The sequence below is a fragment of the Phodopus roborovskii genome, unplaced genomic scaffold (genome assembly GCF_943737965.1).
Source record: "Phodopus roborovskii unplaced genomic scaffold, PHOROB, whole genome shotgun sequence".
NCBI classification, from domain to species: domain Eukaryota; kingdom Metazoa; phylum Chordata; class Mammalia; order Rodentia; family Cricetidae; genus Phodopus; species Phodopus roborovskii.
The window spans coordinates 19,086,183-19,108,764 of record NW_026126413.1 but is presented as its reverse complement, the minus strand read 5'-3'; the positions used below and the strand labels follow the sequence as shown (position 1 = coordinate 19,108,764).

At 40.4% G+C, this 22,582-nt stretch overlaps 1 protein-coding gene across 1 annotated transcript in view; it reads left to right on the top strand.

Moving 5' to 3' along the window:
• Zswim6 (zinc finger SWIM-type containing 6) overlaps positions 1-22,582 on the top strand; it is a 154,037-nt gene that overhangs the window by 119,018 nt on the left and 12,437 nt on the right. The window contains exons 5-9 of the mRNA XM_051182902.1: positions 12,569-12,748; positions 16,603-16,779; positions 17,050-17,196; positions 19,975-20,121; positions 21,854-22,114. Coding sequence (XP_051038859.1) covers positions 12,569-12,748; positions 16,603-16,779; positions 17,050-17,196; positions 19,975-20,121; positions 21,854-22,114 — 912 coding nt within the window. The remainder of the gene's footprint in view (positions 1-12,568; positions 12,749-16,602; positions 16,780-17,049; positions 17,197-19,974; positions 20,122-21,853; positions 22,115-22,582) is intronic.

The following is a 22,582-nucleotide window of genomic DNA, read 5'->3' as shown; positions in this document are numbered from 1 at the left end:
TTGGTATGTGATGTCCATCTTTTCTCCTTAGAATAATTTCTAGGAAAGTTCAGTCCCCATTTCCTAAGAGCTATCACTGTTCTTTCCCCCCAAGAAACAGCAGCCAAAATGCCTCTGTGCTGGATTGAGATCTAGAAAGATTGTTGTGGGATAGGACATAGAGCAGTGGTCCTCACCCTTCCTAATGCTGTGACCCTTTTTAATACAGTTCCTCATGCTGAGACTTTCAGCCATTAAGTCATTTCATTGCTAAGTCATAGCTGTAATTTTGCTGTTAGGAATTATAATCTAAATATCTGATATACAGGATATCTGATCTGTGACCCCTATGGAGAGGTTGACACTCACAGGTTGAAAACTGCTGATCGGGAGGGTAGGTGTGAAGACAGGCAGGCTGTGGAACATTTCTTCCCCTGATGGAGCAACATACAGAGATCATGGAGGCCCAAGAAGCTCCATATTAAGCCATTTGAAACAAGCCAGAAGCCGTGACCAGGGCCATTCTTGGCATGTGCTGGCATTGGGCAAGTCACTTCACAGACACCAATGTTGCATTGAGTGGTGGTCTACAGGGTTGGCCATGCTTGCCCTCCTGGGGAGGGGTTCAGCCACTGTCCAGCCAAGCCCTTAGGGACAGAAGAGGACTTAGGGGGAGGCAGGTCCCACCAGGCACAACACTGACTTAACTTCCTGGGAACAGTTTCATGGAATAAATAGCTCTAAGATTAGAAATGTATATTTCGTCATCACTGATTTCTTAAAATAGTCACGTTCTTTAAGATACTGAAAAGAATTACTTCAGTTTATACAGGTGACTTTCTCGTATTCTTTGGTGGCGGAAAGAATGCTAAATAATTTGCAGCAGGTGAATTTTTGTGAGGCTGCTACCATAGGCTTGTCTGATAATTTTGTAATGTTTTAATGACTTTCTTTAGAATTTCAAAATTAAAAAACAACAACAAAGGCATGCCACCTGAGTAAGAGACTGCTGCTGTCTCATTGACGAACTGCGGTGAGTTGACAACCCCACTGGGGGCTGTGTCCCTTACTGACCTGGTGCTATAGCCTCCAGGGGACAGTGGCCGCGTCTTGTGAACGTGGGTAACATTAGGATCCCTGGCCTAATGCCATGGGTTGTGATCCATGACCAGATACACTTAGTTGACTCCTCTCATTCTGGAATGTATTAGTAAGTTTCAAATGTTTGCATCAGCAGACCTGGAGAAGAATGTAGAGAGTACTCTTAAATGGGAATTGGAACAGGTACCTTGCAGTGACTTCAGTTGGGAGTAACAGCTTGGGTAAGCCAAGACAGCATGAGAGAAAGTCATGCAAGGAGAAATGCCTGACGGTACTGCTAAGAACACAAAAGTCCCTCCGTACATGTCACCAGCATGCTTAGCAAATATCGTCTCTCTGAACAGGCCAGTCATTCACAGAGCATCTACTTTCCTAGAAGTATAGACCAAATCATACAAGGGCTTTTTTGGCAAAAGTATTAAACTACTTAGTGTATTTAATATTAATGGTCTTCTTGTTATTGCTGTCATTATTTAGACATGAAACTAATTTTCTGGCCATCTTCTGAAAATGTTAATCCCTGCCTTTTTAAAATTATTCCATCTTTTTCCCCTTGTGTTCAAGTAACTGGAATGTTGAAAGTAACACATGTTGTTGGAAAAATGTGTCTGGCATGTAGTTGGTGCTCAATAAATATTTGTGAAGATGAAAGGGAATGAATAATTGATGCACAGTGCCATCTACCTTCTTGTAGGTTTAAAAATCATATTTTTGATAGTAAACATGTGAAAAACATTAATCTTCAATGTGTCATCCGTTTTTTATTCTCCCACTTTTTGGTTTATCTAGCTGTCTCTGCTCAGGATACTCATGGGTGCCCATGTGTGCACGCACGCATGCATGCATGCGCGCGTGTCAAGTCCTGAAAAGCAAATACTGTAGAGTACAGAAAGGCTCTGCTTACCCCTTGCCATCCATGCTGCAGGTAATCTATTGCATTAATCACACAGCCTGTGGGAAATGCATGGGGAGTGATTATACTATCATACACAATACAATCAGCATGAAGCACTTGTCAAGACCAATACATCAAAGTTTAATTCAGTAATAGGATGAATTAGAGCAAAATGAAACATTCTGCTCTCTAGGAAACCCAACACCCATCATAAGTTCTTTCTGCACCCCACAGAACAGCAGTACACTCAGAAATTGTTTTTATGAACAAATCGGCATTCCGATCAGACAGACTGTTGCAGGAGTCCGTCCGTCGTCCCTCCCCCCTCCCGCTTTGGTATCTCACACATGTGTAGATAGTGTTTACTTCACCTTCGACACTCTAGAATGATGGTCAGTTTGATCACTTTTAGTATGGCTTTTGATGGATTTCTGCTTAATTGGTTCTGGTGTCAGCATGAATGCAAGGACTACTTTGCCTGAGGAATAGCAGGCAAGAACCTACTTGTGTGTCCTGTAGTTCGTGCACGACAGCTGTGTATGTGTACTGCAGTTGGGGAACTCAGCCTCGAAGCCTAGTCGAGACACAGAATAAATGAATGGGAAACAAAAGGCAGCCTGAGACAGCCTAGGAGCATCAGGCTGCATAGAGGCTTTGAGGAAGTATAGGAAGCCACTTGCCAGCTGAGTCTTTTCAGAGAAAGGTTTATATGGAGTTGAAGTCGTGACCATTGAATGAACCATGGGACTGTTTATGAAGATGAGTCAGAAATGAAGCCAACGCAGAACGCAAGTGTTCATGCTGTCCCCAAGTCATTCCTTTACCTCACCTGTTCCTTGTGCTCTCGTGGAGTACAGACCACCGTCTGCCTTTCTCCTTGTCTCTTGAGTCTTCTCTTTCCTTTGGTCCCTTGAAAAGGAGAGGGCTGTTGAGGGTGTGGAGAAGCTGGTCCTGTGATCTCCCACAGAGTGGAAGCTCCTAGTGAGGCCAGGCTCACAGCACTGACAGATCAAATGCAATGGGAAAGCTTGTTTAATAGATAATGGATGCAATCCAGGATGTCAGTTAACTCCCTTTAACTATTTTCCTTTATGATAAAAAGAAAGAAACCTTATTTAAAATGATTCTGGGAGCTTGCTTCACTATCCCTTGGGTCTGATTTTGAAAAAGTTCCAGAAATGTTTTAATAAATTAAAAGCTATCGTATCAAATTTAAAGAAGACCATTTGGCCATTTAAACTTACTTTTCCAAACGTAGAGTGATTGATGTACTAAAACTTCATTATGCTGTTAATAACGCTGTCATGATTAGGGTCACGGTTTTCATGTGGTCTGACCCAAGAAGTTTTGTGACTGCATTTTGCTAGCACAACTAATTACGCCAGTGATCTCCTTTTTGTGGCTGCAATTAGGTATTTCATGGCCTCTAAATAAATATGATTAGATAATTGGATCATGCATGAAATTTATACTATTATAATAGCCTCTGAGAACAAAAATAAATATTGTATTTTTTTTTAATAGCCATTGGAAATACTAAAAGTGATTGCTTTACTTGGCCTGCACTACTTCATAAGGCTTTCCATGACAATAGTATGTCGACACTAAACTTTCCATCCTCTGACTTTTAATCTGTTGGAGATGGCGCTGCTTCTCTGCCCGGCGCTGGCCTTTTCTCCATTGTCACCATCTCTGTTTTCCCGGCACCATGCACACCTGTTCCTTCCTAGAGCAGCATTTATAAATGAGGTATCCATTACAGAAGATGAACAGGGTTATATTAATTACTCTACCTCCTTCCCCTCTTAAAACAAAACAAAAAAACTCCCCACAAAGATCTATGACTTACAGGATTGATTTGATACTAACAACACCAACAAAACACAAGACAAAGGAGCTGCTCGGAGAGTTAGGAATAGTGGGCATCTGCAGCTGAGTTATCTGCTCACAATTCATAATTCCATGTCAAGGATATATGCCACCAGGCAGAAGGGTCCCCCAGAAGTGCTGGTGCAGGCTGAACTTTAACAGAGCAGACCATAGTGTTTCCAGACAAGACAGATGCCATCTGACCTGAATAAGCGCTCTTGAATTCTGGTTAGCTTTTGTTGCCCATCTACTGTTTCAATCTTCACTGAAATTGCCTCTTTTCTGTGTCTGTCAGTTCTGAAAACCTGCAGCTTTATTTTGTTTAATTGGGCTTTATTCGATGGACCTGTGGTTCTTGTTTGAATTACTTATATATGAATCAAGTGTGTAAGAACACAGCTAAAGGCAGGTGTTCGGTGTTAGAGAGATGGCTTATTGGGTTAAAGCCCTGGGTGTTCTTACAGAAGACCCAGGGTTGATTTCCAGCACCTACACAATGGTTCACAGCCACCTGTGACTCCTGTTCCGACCTCCACAGGGACCAGACACACGCATAGCAAACAGACATGTGTGTAGGCAAAACAGTCATGCAGTAAAAATAAAGATACATTTTTTTTAAAAGAACACAATTAAATAGACTACAGGGTTATTAACTGTAAGATTTCAGGATAGTCATAATTTTAGTTAATAAAATATTTATTATTTGTATAAAATACAAGAGATGAATCTGTCGAAAAAACTAAACTAAAATCAATAGCCTTGGAATTTTCATTAATACAAACTTTAAAAAAAATAACAAAAACCCAACTATCTGGTTACATAGCTAAAGGTTAAAATAGCTGTAGTATTTAAGGACATTGTTTTTGAGGAAACAAGAATCCTTGAACATTTTTCCTCCTTCCTTTAGTAGCATCATCTCTCTAAACTTGTTTCTTTGTCTACAGAGTAGTGCCTTTTGTTTGGTTTTTTTTTTTGGGGGGGTGAGGGTAATGTGATAATTATGTAAATATTTATACAGGGTTAATGTGTTATTTAAACAGGGTTAATGTGTGGTAAAGATTCAGTAAAATGACAGCAGTTGTTGTCAGGTAAATAAGTATAGATGCCATTCACTTTTAGAAATGTTAGTTGAATTAGATGGAACTATCTTTGTACCCTAAAGACAGACATTTAAAAACGTTAAATGTAGAATCTAATTAGAAACCCAACATGTGTAACTTGATATTGTTAGGATTTTCCTTGAAGGGATAAAAATTTGCATACAAAGCAGCATGTAATAATAATGCAGTGTGTTTGGGTACCTTCTATTTTGTTAAGTTTGTATAATGGCTTCTTGTTTGGCTTACAGCTCTTTCGTCTGTTGATTGATTTATTTGCATGTGATTATTTGAGCTAATAATATTCACACATTCGCAAGTTGTTCTTGGTTGTGGAGGTTCATCCCTTGTGTTGTGGGATGTTTAAGCAGTGTCTCTGGAGCTTATTTTATATGACTAAAATAACACTGCCTATGGCCAGGTATGTCCTAGAAGGACACAGAGCCCTCCCTGTTTGAAAGCCATTATTCTGAGTATTGGATCATATTTTAGAGAAAGAAAATAGCAGTAAGGAAGACTAAGGTTTGTCCTTAAAAATAGATATATTTGTTAAATTTAAGATTATTTATAAATGTTATTGATAATGGGTACTAGTCATGAGTGCACTGAGTCAAAAACAGACAAGTTTATCTTTCTACAATGTCACAGTCTAATGGACAGGCCTGCTGCTGTTTGAGAGACTGGCTGCAGAGTTAGAGTTGAGCTGCAAGCGTGAGGTGATACTAAGAGCAGTGAAGGGTCCAAAATTCATAGGCAGCAGGTCCAGACAGGTGACAAACGGGATGAACAGCAGTTCAAATAGGCTGGGTAAGCGGTGAGGACTGAGCAAGACTGATGTAATAGTCATGAGTTGTCTGCGTCCTGATGCACATACCAAGTCATCATATGATAGGCTGATCATAGGGTCCAAGTGAGGTTTCACCCTTTCCTTAGTAATGTGTATATGATGAGTTCTTGGTCCTAGTTCTCCTGGTAGGATTTCAGCACATCTGTATGCCTCTGTAGCAGCAATTCACCCTCTTCAATTTATAGAGAGATAGACTGTCTACTCCAGGAATGCCCTGATCAGTTGTTGCTAGTGGGTGGTACCAGACAGATGGGGCTTATTCATTGTCTATTCAAATGCCAACTGATCTACCATCCTCAAAATGGCATCAAAGGCAGCTTGTAAAATGGAGTCTCTAGGTGTAAAGCACAAGCTCATAACAAAACAACAAAATTTCCACTATCTGGGTTAACCTAGAACTGGGTACAGTCTGATCTCAACAAGAGTAGAGAATAAAGTCTTACAAATTCTTTGTGGGCCTGATTTCCTTAGCGGTTGCATCCACTTTCAGCCCGTGGCTTGTCTTTCACCCTAAACTTCATAGTGCTATTTCTCTACACTGTGTATTCTTCATTTCTTCCTGTGAGACTTGTTCTCGTTCACTGTAGGCCTGCATATGGGGAATCTGTAACAACCCTGTCACAGACTCAACATTATGCAGCCTTAAATTCTCCTCCATTAGATTAGTCCATTACTTTTTACGTTATTCTCAAGCAAGTTCCCAGTACATGGGCAGAAGGCAGCTGGATTCTTCCTCAGAAATTTCACATGACTGGCCTCCAGACCATTTGCTAATATTATTCCCCATTTGAAACCTTTAACTGGGCCTGCGTAGTTCACATTGCTCTGAGCACTACAGTTTCTAGGCTCTTAACTGGAATTCCCTACCTTTAAGTTATGATTTCAACCAATTTTCTAGTCCACAAGTTCTAGTCTTCCACACTTTCGCAAAAGAAACCAACATGGTCAGGTTCTTTATAACCACACTTCTGTGGTTCCAACTTCTGTATTAGTCATTTTTTTTTTTTTTTCTGTCACTGTAATAAAAAAAAGAAACTGGCTTATTCTGCAGAGAAAAGACTATGTAACAACAAGTGTCAGGCATGACTGCAGGGACCTGAACGTTCGCACCTTCAAACACAAAGCAGAGAATGGAAGAGAGGGCAAGGCTGTAGAATCTCAAAGCCTGCCCCTATGATACATTGCCACAGTAAGGCCGCGCCACCTAGACCTTCCAAACCATGTGGCCAGCTGAGAATCCCGTGTCCAAATGCCTGAACCTGTGTTTCCAATTCAGATCACCACAGTGGTAGGAAAAGGTAGAGCTGAAATATAGATAATTCTGAAACTGGATTTGGTACTAGCATTATTTACTTTGAGGCCCTGAACCTAGGAAATCAATGTGAATATATGGAGTTTGTTTTCATTGTAATTCCTAACAAGTAAGCATCCTCTGTAATGAAAATCAGAAGTACTGTACTATGTGTCCTACAGGTCCAGCATAGGGCCCTGGCAATGCTAACTCCTAACCACATCTTACCACCTTCCAGGTGAATCTTTGAAGGGGTTACCATGTCAGAGAAAGTGGAGTTTAACCAGTAAAGAACTTCTTTTAAAGCTACAAAGGCACACTGGAGGGAAAGGAGATAAATGCCCAAAGTGGGGCTCTGAATTAATAAAATTTGGAGAATGACTTACTCAATTTGGTTAATTTGGTTGTTAAAGCTAATTACAGCCTTTGTATTAATGACTGTTAAGATAAAAGAGCATATCTATTATGGCACTAAACTTGAATCTAGCATTAAGAACACCCATTTAGGATGAAACCTCTCTTTAGGGAGGTGAGCAATAAAAGGGTGTTACAAGCAAATTAGTAAAGACTTAGCTTTTGGGGGAAAAGAAGTATTTCTCCTGAAAACTGGGAATTTTTCTAATTAGGGAAATGTGAACATGAAAACTCGAGGCAAATTTTATGAATCTCTATTTTCCTCGGGTCCTGTAGAAATCTTTGAAATGAGCCAAGAACATTTAGGATCTTGAGTTTGATTCCCCCCCCCTCCATGTCTGAATATTTGTAGCCACCCCAGCTTCGCATGAGATCTGAGCTGTCAAGGTGCTGGTGCTGAGAGGCTGATCTTTGGGGAGGGGAATAGGACTGAGATCTCATGGTAGAATTAATGCCTTTTGAAAGATGCCCTGGGGGGGGGGCAGGCGGAGCTGCGGTGCCATTATGCCATGTGAGGATGCTCAGGAAGGGGCCATCCGTCAGGAAGATGCTGCTGCCCATCGGGAAGGGGTATTCTGAGTTGCTGGAACCCTGATCTTTCACTTGGGCCTCCAGAAGACTGGCTTGTTCTGTTGCCTGTAAAATGTAGTTATAGTGACTGAATTGACTAAGACATTCACTTTAAAATTGAAATAGTAATAATTTTGAAGAGTATTACTATAATGAGTTGATTAGGTGTGATTGCCAGGTTTTAAATAAAGCTTATAGTGGACATCCAGTATATGGCAATTTGCTTGGTGGTTCTTTCAGCACTAAGGACCAGACTCTAGGCCGTGTGTTGCAAATGTTAACCGTTAACTGTAGTGATGATGAATTTAAGGTTGTCTGATTCTTTCTATACTATAAAACACATGCTGTGAACACTATAAAAATGTCGTTAAAATATATTCATCACCAACCCACGTGCATTTGTATCTGTGTAGTGTATCAAGGCTTAGTTTGTTCTTTTATATGGATAGACCATAGTTTGTTTTTGGTCTTTCTTTGTTCTCAGTCAAACTAATAGCATAGCTTTCCACATTTTTGTGTGGCCATTTGCTAATTCTCCTTGGCAAATGTGTAGGAATGAGTTCTGGATCCTGTGGTAAATGTGTTTTGCAGGTAGCTGTCCACTACTTCATGCCCCTAGACTTTGGCTCCTTGCCTGTAGTTGTTACCAGTGTTTTTGGTTTGATTTCCTTTGGTTTGGTCTTTTTGAGACAGGATTTCTTTGTGGTGTATTCCTGCCTTTGCAGCATCGTACTCTGAGGAGTTTCACCATCTTAAACATTCTCTGTCCTCTTCCCATCTTCATGGCTGGCTTTTGCCTAATTGCTGGGGCAACCACTGATAGCCCCCATCCCCATTAGTTCGCCTTTTGCAGATCACATAGTATGGAGCCTTTTGAGACTGGCCTCTTTTGTCGTTGTAGAGCAAGCTTTTCAACTTGGATGAAGTCCATTTTGTCAGTTTTTCTTTCATAGGCCATGCTTTTGGTATTCCAGCTGCATTTTTACCTAGCTCAAGGTATGTTGTTGGAGTTTTGTGTTGCTAAGTTGGATTTTTAAGTGTGTGGTCCACTTTGACTTCCCTTACTCGTTGAGCTATTTGCTAATTTTCTGTGCACATGTTCTGTCAGTTATTGAGAGAGCAGTATTGAACTCTACAAATAAGCTGAAATTTTGTTGGTTTCCCTTATAGTTCTATTTTTGCTTTTGTGTTGAAGCCTTAAGTATAGCTTAGGACTGTATCTTTGGAGAAAATGCTTATTATCATGTAATGTCTGACTCCATACCTGTGCTCAAGTCTACAGTGAAGTTCCAGCTTTATTTTGAAAGTGTCTCCATGGTCTTTCTAATCCTTTTGCATTTATTGTCATACTTTATGTACAACATAGTATTGGTTCTTAGCTTTTAATCTGACTTGATTTCCCCTTTTAACTGGTATGTTTAGAACATAGATACATTTTACATGTGTAGGCACACACACACACACATACACACACACACACACACACACACACGTGTGTATTTGGCTGTGCCAAGTATGGAGCCCATGGCTTCATGCATGTGAGGCAAGCTAAGTTTCATCTCTAGTTCAAGACCACAATGTCTCATGAAATTATTGACATAGTTGAGGATATTTTGTTTTCTTTCTATTCTCTGTACTGATTTGTTTTCTGTAACTGTTTTCATGAACTTCATCTTAATTGGATTGTTGTTAAATGTTACTTTATCCTTTTTATTTTGTGGCATAGCAAAACATGCCTGCACCTAATATTGAATTAATTGTTTTTGCCACATTAAATGTCTAATAATCATAGATATCTTTATCTCCCTCTTTATTGTAGTTCTTAAAATATATATTATACATTTAAAAATTTATAAAACTGTTTGAATATTCATTTATTTCTAAAGAACAAAACTGGCAAAAATGATGTATTTCCTCAGACATTATTTCTGTTATTCTTTACTTCAAGATTATCAGCTTTCTTTTCAGGGTTGTTTCTCATTAATCAGGGCTTTAGCCTTTTTCTAAGACAGATCTTTCTTTCTGTAATAATGCTCTGTGTTTTCCTTTTTCTGAGAATGCCTGTATCACCATACTTCCTGGGTGATTTTTGTCACTGCCCGTAGAATTCTGGATTGGGTTTTCAGTTTCTTTTAACACTCAGCTGGTGTCATTTATTGTATTCTGTCCTGTGTAATTTCTGATTTTTCTTTTTTTTTGCTTGCTCGGTTTTTTCTCTGCTCCCAGCAGCTTGACTATACTATGGATGGCCTTGGTTTTCTGTGAACAGACCCCTTTCTGAGGGTGACTAAGCATCTTAGATCTGAGAATTAACATCGCTCTGCAAATCTGAAAAGGGTTAGTAGTTATTGTCCCAGGCCTCCACCTCTCATCTTGGAATCCAGTGCCATCTGGGTATTCCGTTTGTCCCACGAGGTAGTTCCCCTCCCGAAATTCACCCTTTTCCATCCCATTCAGTAAATGTAGTGGGGTTTTTTTTTTTTTCCTCTAAAATTTGTTTAGTTGTTTATATTTTTCATTTCATTACTGGGAATAATATTTTTTTCTCATAATTACTTTTCCCTTCATACTCACAGAACACAATTACTATGACTTTTCAAATCTCCATTTCTAACATTTTACTTGATGTAGAGTTTTTTCTTGAGAGTTGACACATTTTTCCCGCATCTTTGTAAGCCAAGATTTTAGATTCCAGTCATTTTGGATATTGTAAGACTCGGGATTCTATTAAAATTTCATGGAGGGTAAACAAAATTAAAACAAGCAACCAGCTAAGGTGATGGGACCATACCTTGTCACATCACTTTGGGGGAGCGCTCCAGTGTCCGTGGTCAGAGCCCCTGCTGCTCTGCCTTGGCTCTGTACATGCTGTGACGGGGACTTGGACAGCCCTTCTCAGTCACTCTGAGTTGGGTGTTCTCCTTTCCCAACACACTGGGGACAGTCAAGTTTCCATTTTTTCATGCATGTGCCCCTGCAGTATTCCATAAGAGAAGTTATTAATCTTAAGTCAAATCCAGAAGAAAAACTGGGTGAGGGGGTGATGGAAAATAAGAGCCATATGCTTCCTCGCTGTCTGATTTCCTCTCTGCCAGCTTCCTGATGTTTACCTCTCAAAGTCCTTGGGTTACTGTTTTTTGTTTTGTCCACAGAGTTCTTAGTTGTGATCACTGAGAGGAAGTGAGGCTGTGGTGGGCTTACTCTGTCTTAGCTGAGCATATTTTGTTTTTAACTGGCATTTGAAAAATTTTAAAGGCAGATTGTAAATATCTGGGGCTTAAGCAAGTTGAAGTTTCTTTTTGTTTTTACAAACTGTATTTTGTTTTACGCTATTTTACATACACAGTATTCTGTGCACTAAATAGGAAGGACTGTGAAGCATCCCTTTTGGACAAAGAAAACTGTTCATCTTGTTCATTTCTACCTTTTTTACCCAGCTGACAAAGAGTCATCAAAACCTAGACAGACATGCATGCCTTTCTAGAGAAAACATGCTGTGAATGTTCTGGGGGGGGGGTATCATCTTCGAAATTTATATTTAAAACTTAAAATATTTGTGTGAACTACCTTTTTTGAACTGTGCAGAAAGCATAATGAATCACCATTGTTATATTTAAATTATGAGTTATTCCTTTCCATTGCATTTATTTTTTTTTCTTTTGAAAAACTAGAGAAATGTGTTTATTAGCATTTAGTGATTTTTATGAAGATTGGTACCCATTAGAATTGCTTAGGAAAGTGTGCTTAATGGAGCTGTGATGGGAGATGTTTTAATTTTGTTTGGTTTGGTTGTCTCTGAGATTGTATTTGACTGCTATCGATTCACTATGTAGCATAGGCTTCCTCAGACTTGTGACTCTCCTGCTGTAGCTTCCCAAATGGCAGTTGTGTGTTACCATGCTTGGCTTTGAGCTTTATTTATAAAAGTTTTATTTTATTGACTTCTAAGCCTAAATGACTTTTTTCCATTTACCTCTGTGTGTGTGTCTGTGTGTGTGTGTGGATGTGTGTGTATGAGAATGTGTACACACATGCACATAATTACAGATATTAATTAATAAACATAATGTTTGAAATTCTAGTAAAGAGACTAGGAAACATATGTCTATAGTATAATTTTATTCTTATATATTCTTTGTATAATTTTATCGTACAAAGATAATCTTTGAAAGTACATTTAAATTGGGGAAGAATGATGTGGAATAGTATATTGAAGGACTAGTGTGTTTAAATTAGGCCCTAGGATTGTTTGTTACTGACTTTTATATATAAAGTTTAATACAAATAAGAATGTGGCCACAGTTAGAACTTGTGAAATACATCTCATCTTTATATTTAATAGCACTTTGTTCTTTGAGTTAAGATTAGGTTGTATCTTGTCTTATATTAGGAGAGCTGGCAGACTTGTGTCCATCTTGAAGTAATCCAGAATTCTTCTTAAGCTGTTAACTGTGAACCTTTTGTGTAATTGTTTTGAAATTTGTTTCTTTGTCCTCTTTAATTAGGTGCTCTGTGGATGTGTATAGTTTTAAACCCCCACTGTAAGTTGGAACAGAAGGCCAGCTGGCTAAAACAACTGAAAAAATGGAACAGTGTTGATGTCTGCCCATGGGAAGATGGAAATCATGGCAGTGAATTACCCAACCTGACCAATGCCCTGCCTCAGGGGGCAAATGCCAACCAAGGTGAGTCCATGGTGGCATCATGCAAGTTCCTACCCACCTCTTGGTGTGTGTGTTTGTAGTATTAACAGATAATGAGTGTGGGGACTTATTTAATTCAAGGACAATACATGTTTACTTTGAATGTGTGCCTTATTTTAAGTGAGAACATTTTTTATACACATTGTAGATATGATATTCTTAAGTATTGATATGGATTAAAATAATCCACTAATGGTTTAGTTCAAATTTTACCTTTTAACTAAAGATGTAGACTAGGGCAATAATATATTATTACCATGTAAAATGGTATTGAGAGACTTGAGGATTTTTGGCTTTGTTGGTCAGTTTAGATTTGGGCTATTGTGTATTTAATTAAACATTCTTAGATTTCGGATATTAGCAAGGAAATGTAACACTGAGGGGCCTGTGATGGATACTGTTGGCACTTGCATCAGGGAAATTCCTTGTGTGAAAGGTTATGTAGTATATTAGATCCCACCCATAGTAGGTAAATAGTGCCCTTCAGTCTCTGAGACAACCAAGAAATGCTCCCAAATGTTTCCAGATTGTTTTAGCCTGTGGTTCTTTAAAAATGAACTACCCCTTAGCTTGGCTTTATTCTCTGAGATGCTGCTGAATTTTCTCATCTTTTGCAGAATCACATTCTTAAGTCTTGGACAAATCTACTCTCATTTACTAACTCATTCCAATGTTCTTGAATGACTTTATGCTCTGTGGGGGACTTGAAAGCGATTAAAATCATAGCATAGAAGCAGGATTGGAATCACCGTCGGAAGGACCCAGAACCAAGCATTCTTTGCTGTTACAGGAACTGATACTCCTAAAGGAGATGCTATGCAGTGTGCTGATGTGTCATTGGCCGGGTTTCTGTCTTTACAATGAAAGTCCACAGGGACTAGTTCAATGAGAAGAGGTTTCAGGGCCTAGGAAGATGATTGGCAGGCCCTCTTTTACCTGGGGGTGCTGGCCTTGGGAATTCAGTATTTGAAGTCAACCCTGTCTATCTCGTGCTCGTGGTGATGTTATTTAATAATTAAATGTACCCCTCAGATCTCCATTTTTCTCCTAGTTGTCAAGTTTAATCGGTCAATGTTCATTCTTTTCATGGCTAGGGAGTGGCTCTTTGATGTTTCCATAGATGACCTTTTATCTTTTGTTTCATTAATTGGACGTTTTCTGAGGTTGCTGCTGTGGGGGGGGGGCATCCTACACTTCACATTTGTATTTATAGAAACGGATGGGTTTGGAAGCATTGTTCAGCAGTTAGAGCACTTAACTGCTCTTGAAGAGGCCCTGGATTCAGTTCCCAGCATTCACATAGTTGCTTACAGCCATCTGTAACTCCAGTTTCAGGGGATCTTATGCACTGTGTGGCCTCTGTGGACACAGGCACATAGGAAGGCAAAACACCAGTATAGTTAAAGAAGAAGTGGTCTGGCCTGCAGGACAGCACAGTTTGGTCTAGGCAGTGTGAATCTAGGTCTGTATCCAAAGACAGAGCTGGCAGCTATTGTGCCTGTGTGTGCCTTGCAGCCAGTGTGTCTGCTCTTAGCAAAACACTCGCAGCCCTTTCTGAGGGTTAGAGAAGAGCCATTCCCCAGAGGGTGCCGGTTATTTATCATCCCACAGAGGGTATGTTTACTCATACCTAGAAAACCTCTATCTAGGGAAGAGCCTGGGGACTGGGGGGCCAAAGCCATGGCATCCCCCTGAGATCACTGTGCCTGTGGGGCAGATATGTTTCACACACATGTGTTAGAGTACACATGCAGGGGCTTCTGATATCCCCCGTGGTTAGGGTGACGTGTTAGACTGATGAATGGCATCTGGATCATCCTCTTTCGGGAGAAAACCAGTTTCTTTTTTGTAGGTACTTTAAAAAAATAAAACTTACTCCGTTTTTACTTTCTCAGATTTCTAATATATTGTTATATATGTCAGTTTTTGTGCTTCTTGTGTGATATGGCCTTCATGGTCATTTAAATATAACTTTGTGAGAGTGTAGCCTTTTGTGACTTTTGGTTCTGTTGGTATCTTGGAGCAAACCAATCTTAAAAGCTGTGTATGTTCTCCATTTTTCTTTGTGCTGCCATGAAACTGAAACTGCAGTTTATTCTTCTAATGGAACCTCACTGCGTGCTCATATTAGTATTGTAGATAGAGAGCCAAGTCAGTGCTTGGAACCCTTAACTCTCTCTTTCATAGCATGTGTAATAGCCAGTTGCTATTTTGAAGTCCCTTTAGTTTTACGTTTTACCTCTACAATTTGAAATAAACAAAGTAAGTGGTAAGGCCACTTACAAATACTTACAAGATACTTGAATTTGAGGAATTTGATTATGAGTTCTAAAACTGTTTTTTCTTCCTTGGAACAGCACATTTACTTTGCTTGACAAAAAGCTGTTATAAGTTGGGCCTATCCTTCCAACTTTATGGATGGTCATCCATCTGCTGCCAGCAAGGGTCCTAGTCAGGCGTGCTGACATGGGGCTGTATCTGTCATCTGTGCACTGTGATAGTCTTCTTCTAGATACGGATAACTAAGTTGACGTGAGACTTGCAAGTGGCTGCATTAGCTAAACTTGTAGTAAGGGGTGTGTTGGACTCTTGGCAGTACCTGACTGTGGGATCCTGACAAGTCATGGTGTTTTCTGCACAGTTCCCTCAGCAGAACAGAGAACCCAAGTAGATGGATTCTCTAGGCTCTGCTTCCCAGCTCAGTTGTTTGCCATATGGTTGCCCTCTGTGTGCTCAGACAGGGTGGGGCAGGAAGGTGAACCCTTGCTATAAAGGAGGGTCCTGTTTTGCTTCTGACTTATTTGAGTCTTGGACAGCAGAGAAGGGGACTATACTTGAGCAAAGTTAGGTCTGCGTAAATGAAATTGTTCACTGCTCTATGACATTTAGTGCCACAGGAGAAGGTGAGTTTAGGGTTGGGGCCCAGGGGTGGGAGTGCCTGTGGTCTCTTTAGGGGTTGAATAATCCAAGGAGCTGAGGTGAGAATATCCTTTATTCCCCAAACATTTCTTCTCTTCGTCAGGTCCTCAACCTTGAACCCCCTTCGGCCTGTATGCTTCTGCTCTTTTGTGATGTCCCGGCACACGTTATGCTGGGGACATCACACCAGTCATGGAACCTGCCCAGGAGTCAGGAGACAGCCTGTAGGGGCAAGGTAAGTGCGCTGGTTTGTTTTGTAGCTATGTTGTGTGGCTTTGTGAAATGTTAAACATATGCATTTATGCCCTTTGGGATATAAAGTGGCATTTAATCATTATATCCCAAGAAGCATAATAGTTTTAATTGTGCAAAACCGCACAATATAGTTAAAAAATACAACCAAAAGCACAACCCTTATGCATATTTTTAAGGCTGACTGCGTCTTCCTGAAAGGTTCCATGGCTGGTGTCGCATCTCTTGCACAGTGTTTGTGAGAGCTGCTGATCCCATCAGGGACAGCCCAACACGGCACCTCAGAAGTGGGGGGCAGTGAGTTTTCACGTGGCTTTTTTGTTTTGTTGTTGTTGATTTTTTTAAGCTGAGTGCCTCTTCTGACTGTATCTAGCATGGAGAGTCGACTTGACAGTTCCTTTTGCAGGATGCCTTTAACTTAGCTTTTAATGGCTGCAGAATGTTTGGTTTGATAAAACAAGAGAGTGACTGGAGGCTCTTTAGGCTGACCGCCTTCATGCACTTAGGATGTGAGAATATCCGTTCACCCTTCACCCTGCTGCCTAGGGAGCTGCAGGACAGTGTGTGTGGGTGTGTTCATGAACATCTGGCCACAGAATGGTATGACTGATTTATTCACATGCGAATAATAGCTGACACAGCTTTCTGAATTGTGGAAAAAACAGATTCATCGAACAGGCCACATCGGACAGTGTTCACAAGAGCCATCGAGGCATGTGATCTCCACTGGCAGGATACTCACCTGCAGCACACCATCAGCAGTGACCTGTACACCAACTACGGTTACCATGACGACACTGAAAACTCCCTCTTTGACTCCCGAGGGTGGCCTCTCTGGCATGGTAAGTGGCCAAACTGGAAAGACACTTACATGACTTACTTCTTTGTTTAGTTTCTATGGCATTATTGGAGTGGGAGGGAGAGAATCGAGGCATTCAGTGGGGGATGGAATGAGTGCCTGGCAAAGGGGCTGCCCTCTTCATTCAGATCTCAGTTCAGAAATGGTTTCCCATATCTCCTTTGGTGCTTGGGGAGAAACATCTTACCGCAGTAGCCTGCTTTTATGGATGTTCGGACAGTGGCAACTTTACCCCTTTGGGTTTCTGTTGTAGAACATGTTCCTACAGCCTGTGCAAGAGTGGATGCATTGCGTTCCCATGGGTACCCCAGAGAAGCACTGAGGTTAGCAATAGCTATTGTGAACACATTACGACGACAACAGCAGAAACAGTTGGAAATGTTCCGGACTCAAAAAAAAGGTGATTGTGGAGGAGGTTCTCTCTGTTGGAGTGGGGTTCTTGGTGAGGATGTAACTTGGTTTCATGTTCTGCTAGAGGAGATAGATTTTTTTTTTTAAATTAAAGTACAGCCGTAGAAATGGCTTTACTCGCCACTCTTAAAAATGTTTGGTAATGCACTCATGTGGTACAGAGACATTCATACAATTAAAACACCCATACACGTAAGATAAAAACAAAGGAAGAAATTAAATTTGATAACATCTATAAAAATAAATTGTTTTGGTTGAATGTTGAAAGAAATAAAAACTCTTATATAATTCTTTAAGGAGATTTTTATTTTTGGAATAGTTGGTGAGATGTCTGGATCATCTAAATGATCATAACTGTTTTAACGCCAACACTTAGAACTCTAGAATGACTAAATTCCGGAAGTAGATTTCATGTTGGGCATCCTTGGTCAGTGACTATTTTCTCAGGTCTCAGCAGAGGGCCTGTCTCTGAGAGCCACTGAGAAAGTCTTAAACGGGGCCTGACATTCTATTACTTTATAGCCATAGTGATTTGTGTTTGAGGACACGCTGTTTAGCTGTTTACTAAACGTGAACTCCCTCCTGGTTTTTTTTTTTTTTTTTTTGGTTTGTTTGTTTTGTTTTTTGAGTTCTACAAATGACATTTCATAAGCTGTCAAATGACAGGACACATTCAACTTGTCTTTATCTGTTTACGAACCTTCTAATTTTGAGTAAGCGCCACAGTGGTAATGGCAAAGGTTGTTAGCCGGGTTCCCTGCCTCTGCCAGGATAGTGGGGTGCACCCCCTTGCCTGATTGCCTACTCTTTATGCCTTCTATAGGCAGACATTTCTTGGGATGACTTGGTTTTTTGTTTTTTGGTTTTTTTTTTTTTCATTTATTTATTTATTTTTAACTAAAAACAGTTCTAGTTACTGTTGGCTTTTTTTCTCACTTATATTTTTAATGTGTTGGTGTACTCACCTTGAGTATAAATAACTGTAATAGCTAAAGGTTGTTGGAATGGGTTGGAAGTCAGAGCAAGTGGTGACTGTACGTTTTAATTCCCTCTGTGTTAGAAGTATTAAGAGTGTGGAGGGGCACTGTCAGTCACAGTGGGGATGGTTCTAGAGTTAGCGTTTTAACCACAGAGAGGAAAGAAAGTGCAGATGGGACTGGAATGTTAATGGCCTCGATATGGAATGACTTTGCTCATTCTCCCAGAATGCATTGCTAGGCTCTGTAGAAATCTTTTCTAAAATCCACTCTCTCTAAACACACAGATCCTCTCTGGCCCAGGGTATTTGTTTCTGAATAGTGTGAAGGATAGCTTTCAGGCTAAGAGGATGTGCAGTACTCCATTTCATATAAAGAGCTGGCTCATGACGGTTATGCCTGATTTTTATAGCAACCATGTACATTTTTCTGAGGAATGTTAGTTTTTAAATTCTGCTGTGTAAAAATGTTCTATTTAAGAAACGTAAAGTGTAAAACTGTTAGAGTCAGTCATGCTTTAGCCAGGTCTGACTCATCTCAGATACATTTCTCTGTAAACTTCCAAGTGTCTCGGGTAGTTCTTGAATATTGGTGGGTTATAACCTACATATGCATCTCCCCAATTTGCTGTTGCTGTTTTTGCTAATATTAAAGACTGAGGTTTAGTCGCCACTGTCAAGGTCAAGGTGTGCATTGCAGTTACTTGTAAATGGACTACGGTTAGGAAATGCGGTGATTCTGAGAGAAAGTGTGTTTCCGACAGTCCTCACCTACCTGTAGATGTGTTTGTTTCCACACAGTCCCTCTGACCTACACAATTTTAGTCAGGCACAGAGTTGGGTGTCACAGAGAGTGAGGGAGGCTCTGCTTGTCCTCTCACGCTTGCTATGCATATGAAAGCCAGTGGTAGCAACCAGGGACCAGTGACCTTTCTGAGGACCCTGGGACCCAACTTGAATAAGCGTTCATGTGCGGTTCTTGTGTGCTAAGAGTTAATAATGTAAAATCAGAAAGCTTCCAAAGAAATGACCCTTTGGCTAGCTACGTCGGCTTATTAATAGATTTTATTATATTTTAAAAAGGAGATACTGCTGTTTTACTATTCTGGTGAGCAGCTTTAAATAGCATTTTTAGTAGATTATACCTTAAAACATTTGCAAGGTTTTTTCTCACATGTTAACATGAAAGAGCTAACATTCTGTGCGGAAACTGAGCGAATGCATTTTGTCAATGTTCATCTAACCTGTGCTGTGGCTTTCCCTTGGTAAAGGTCCACTCGCGGTGCCGGTCACAGAAGGGATAGGGTGATCAATCAGTGCTCAGTGGGGTCTGACTCAGCCCCAGGGCGTCGCTGCCTCCTGCGATGGCCCAGTGAGTGCTGGTACAGTGACAGTGTCCAGGCTCAGAGCAGACCCAGCCAGGGAGCCCAGGCCTCTTTGCATCTCCGACCCTCTGCCAGGGTGCTTAGCTTCTTAGGAAAAACTCAGAATTCTGTCTTTCTACAATACTGTCAATGTTAACACATGGTGTTGGACACAGGAATTAAACAGATGTGGGAGCCATTCTTGGACTTAGGTGCCATTTATAGTGATTGGTAGGTGAAACTTTACAGCTCAAAACAGTCACAAGGTGGGAATTATAGCATCATTCCACTGATTTTATTTTTTTAACTGAAGGGGCTTTCCATTTGAATTATTAATTTTTCAGAATGCTGCTATTAAATCAGTCTCTATTACCCTTCTCTCCCTTCATCTACCTTCTCCCCATTTCTCAATTCCTTTTTTAAACAGAGCTACCCCATAAAAGCATAACCTCAATAACCAATCTGGAAGGCTGGGTTGGACACCCCCTAGACCCTGTGGGTACTCTCTTCAGTAGCCTCATGGGAGCTTGCCACGCTGAGGACGAAACCTTCTCTGGACTCTCAGATTTTACAGGTAAAGCCATTAGCGCGTGTTTGCTGCTGTCTTCTCCTAAACCCAGAGGGATGCTCGTCTTTGTTTTTCTTTACAGTATATAAATTTACAGTGTGTGTGTGTGTGTGTGTGTGTTTAAATGATTTATTTACTTTTTATTTTATGTGCTTTGGTGTTTTCCTGGCATGTATATCTGTGTGGTGGTGTTAAATCCCCTGGAACTAGAGTTACAGTCATGAGCTGCCATGTGAGCGCTGGGAATTGAACCCAGGCCCTCCAGAAGAGCAGCCAGTGCTGTTAACTGCTCAAGCATCTCCCCCAGCCCCTACAGTATATTTTACAAGACCATGCAATTGATAGTGCCTGTGGCTTAGTGAAGCTAGGAAGTGGGCACTTGTGCCTTGCGTGGTCTTCTGCCGATAGGAAAATCTTCAGAGTCAACGTCTGGCAATATTTGTCGGTTACCCAGAAAGTACTCTATTCTGGCACATGCTACTGCACTAAGAATTTAGTAGCATTTATGATTTGCCAACCTTGACTAAACAGAAATAAATAAACAAATAAAACCATGCACCATAGCAGTCAGAACTAGAATATTTAAGTTGCTTTTCAAATTTTTCTTTGCATGAAAAGTTACTTAAATAAAGTCTAACTTAAGGGAACTATTAAATATCTTTCAAACTTGTATGGTGCCGCACATTCCTTAAAAGTGATGGTTTGAGATTTCTCTTTAGTCTCTTGAGAATTCAGAATCATCCCTCAAAAGTTTGCCTGAGGCAGGGGTGAAGAGGAGTGAGGGTTAGTTCTGTAACGAGATGAAACAGGTTTGATTAACTTGTCCATTTCAGCTGTCTTCGTGAGTTAGGGGTGACCCAAGTTCTGTTGGGAGAGCAGCAAATATGAGTCCACACTCATGTTTCCCTGGGAGCTGGATGACTAAACTTACAATGGCAGATTGAGGCTCCTGGACAGAGAATGGTTCGCTGTCGTTGACTGACCTTGGATGGCAAAGGACCCTGGAGTTAGTTGAATTACATATGTTCTATTCTTTACTGATTTCCCTGGAAATTTTAGTATTGCAGTAAAAGTATGAAAACAATTTCCATGCCAATCTTAAAAATGTGCCATTATAGTCAGTCATGCACTGACAATAATAATAAGTTAACTTTTTATTATTAGCATGTATTGGTTATAGAGTCTTACAACTCTATAACATGTAATTTTACTTTTGATTAAAATCTGTTTTTCACTCTTTAAGATCCTTAGTACCTGGTATTTAAAATAAATGAAAAAATATTTTTTTAAAAAGATTCTTACAAGGTACCATATTTTCTTACATCTATAGTTTTCTTTGGTATCTCACTTTCAATAACAAAGGAAAAAAAAACCCAAACTACTACTAATCCCAGGAAAAAAAAATACATATTTTATCATCCTTAGTTACTGTTTAAAATATGCTAGCTGGATTGCAGTGGCGCATGCCTTTAATCCTAGCACTTGGGAGGCAGAGGCAGATGGATCTCTGAGTTCGAGGCCAGCGTGGTCTACAGAGAGGGTGCCAGAAAAGCTGGGCAGTTACACAGAGAGACCCTGTCTCGAAAAGCAGAGGGGAAGAAAAGAAAGCTACGCATCTTAACGTAAAAATTGGATGTCCTTGTTTTCTCAGAATTAAGTCAGTTCATTCACTAGTTCTGACTGGAGCATAGAGTTTCTATCAGATGTAACTTAAGTCCATTTTTGTGGCATTTAATAGAAAACATGGGACAGTGCAAGTCCTTGGAATACCATCATCTGCCTGCACACAAGTTCTTAGAAGAAGGAGAGTCCTATGTGACGCTGGCCGTGGAAGTGGCCCTGATAGGCCTGGGGCAGCAGCGGGTCATGCCTGATGGGCTGTACACACAAGAGAAAGTTTGCCGCAATGAAGAGCAGCTCATTTCCAAGCTTCAGGAAATTGAATTGGATGACACACTGGTGAAGATTTTTCGCAAGCAAGCAGTCTTCCTCTTAGAAGGTAACTAACTGATCAAGGGGTCTGGTTTATGGACTAGTCTGTTGTGTTAGGAGCACTGTGTGGATACGTCGAATATGGTCGGTGTCCTTTTGGACATAATCACACAGCATCCAAAATACGCTCAACTAAGAGACCTGTCCACCGACTTAAGTTACAGATGTTTAGGTTTTTTTATCATTTGATTTAGGTTGTCATACAGAATAGCTTGTTTGAAATCAGCCCACTGAATGCTACTTGCTTGGTAAAGGACTAGTTTTGTCATGCTGTGTGGTTCCTGAGATACTGCAGTGATCTTTAGTGAGATGTTGGTACCCATGCGCCTATTTGCTTGGTCAAGTAAATAATCAAGTGGAAGCGTTGGCATCCCTGTAGATGTTTGAGCTGCTACCAACACCTGGCCTCTCAGTGTCATGTGCACTTGCCAGCAAGTGCTGAAGAGCACAGGGGTGCTTCTCTACTGCTTTTAAT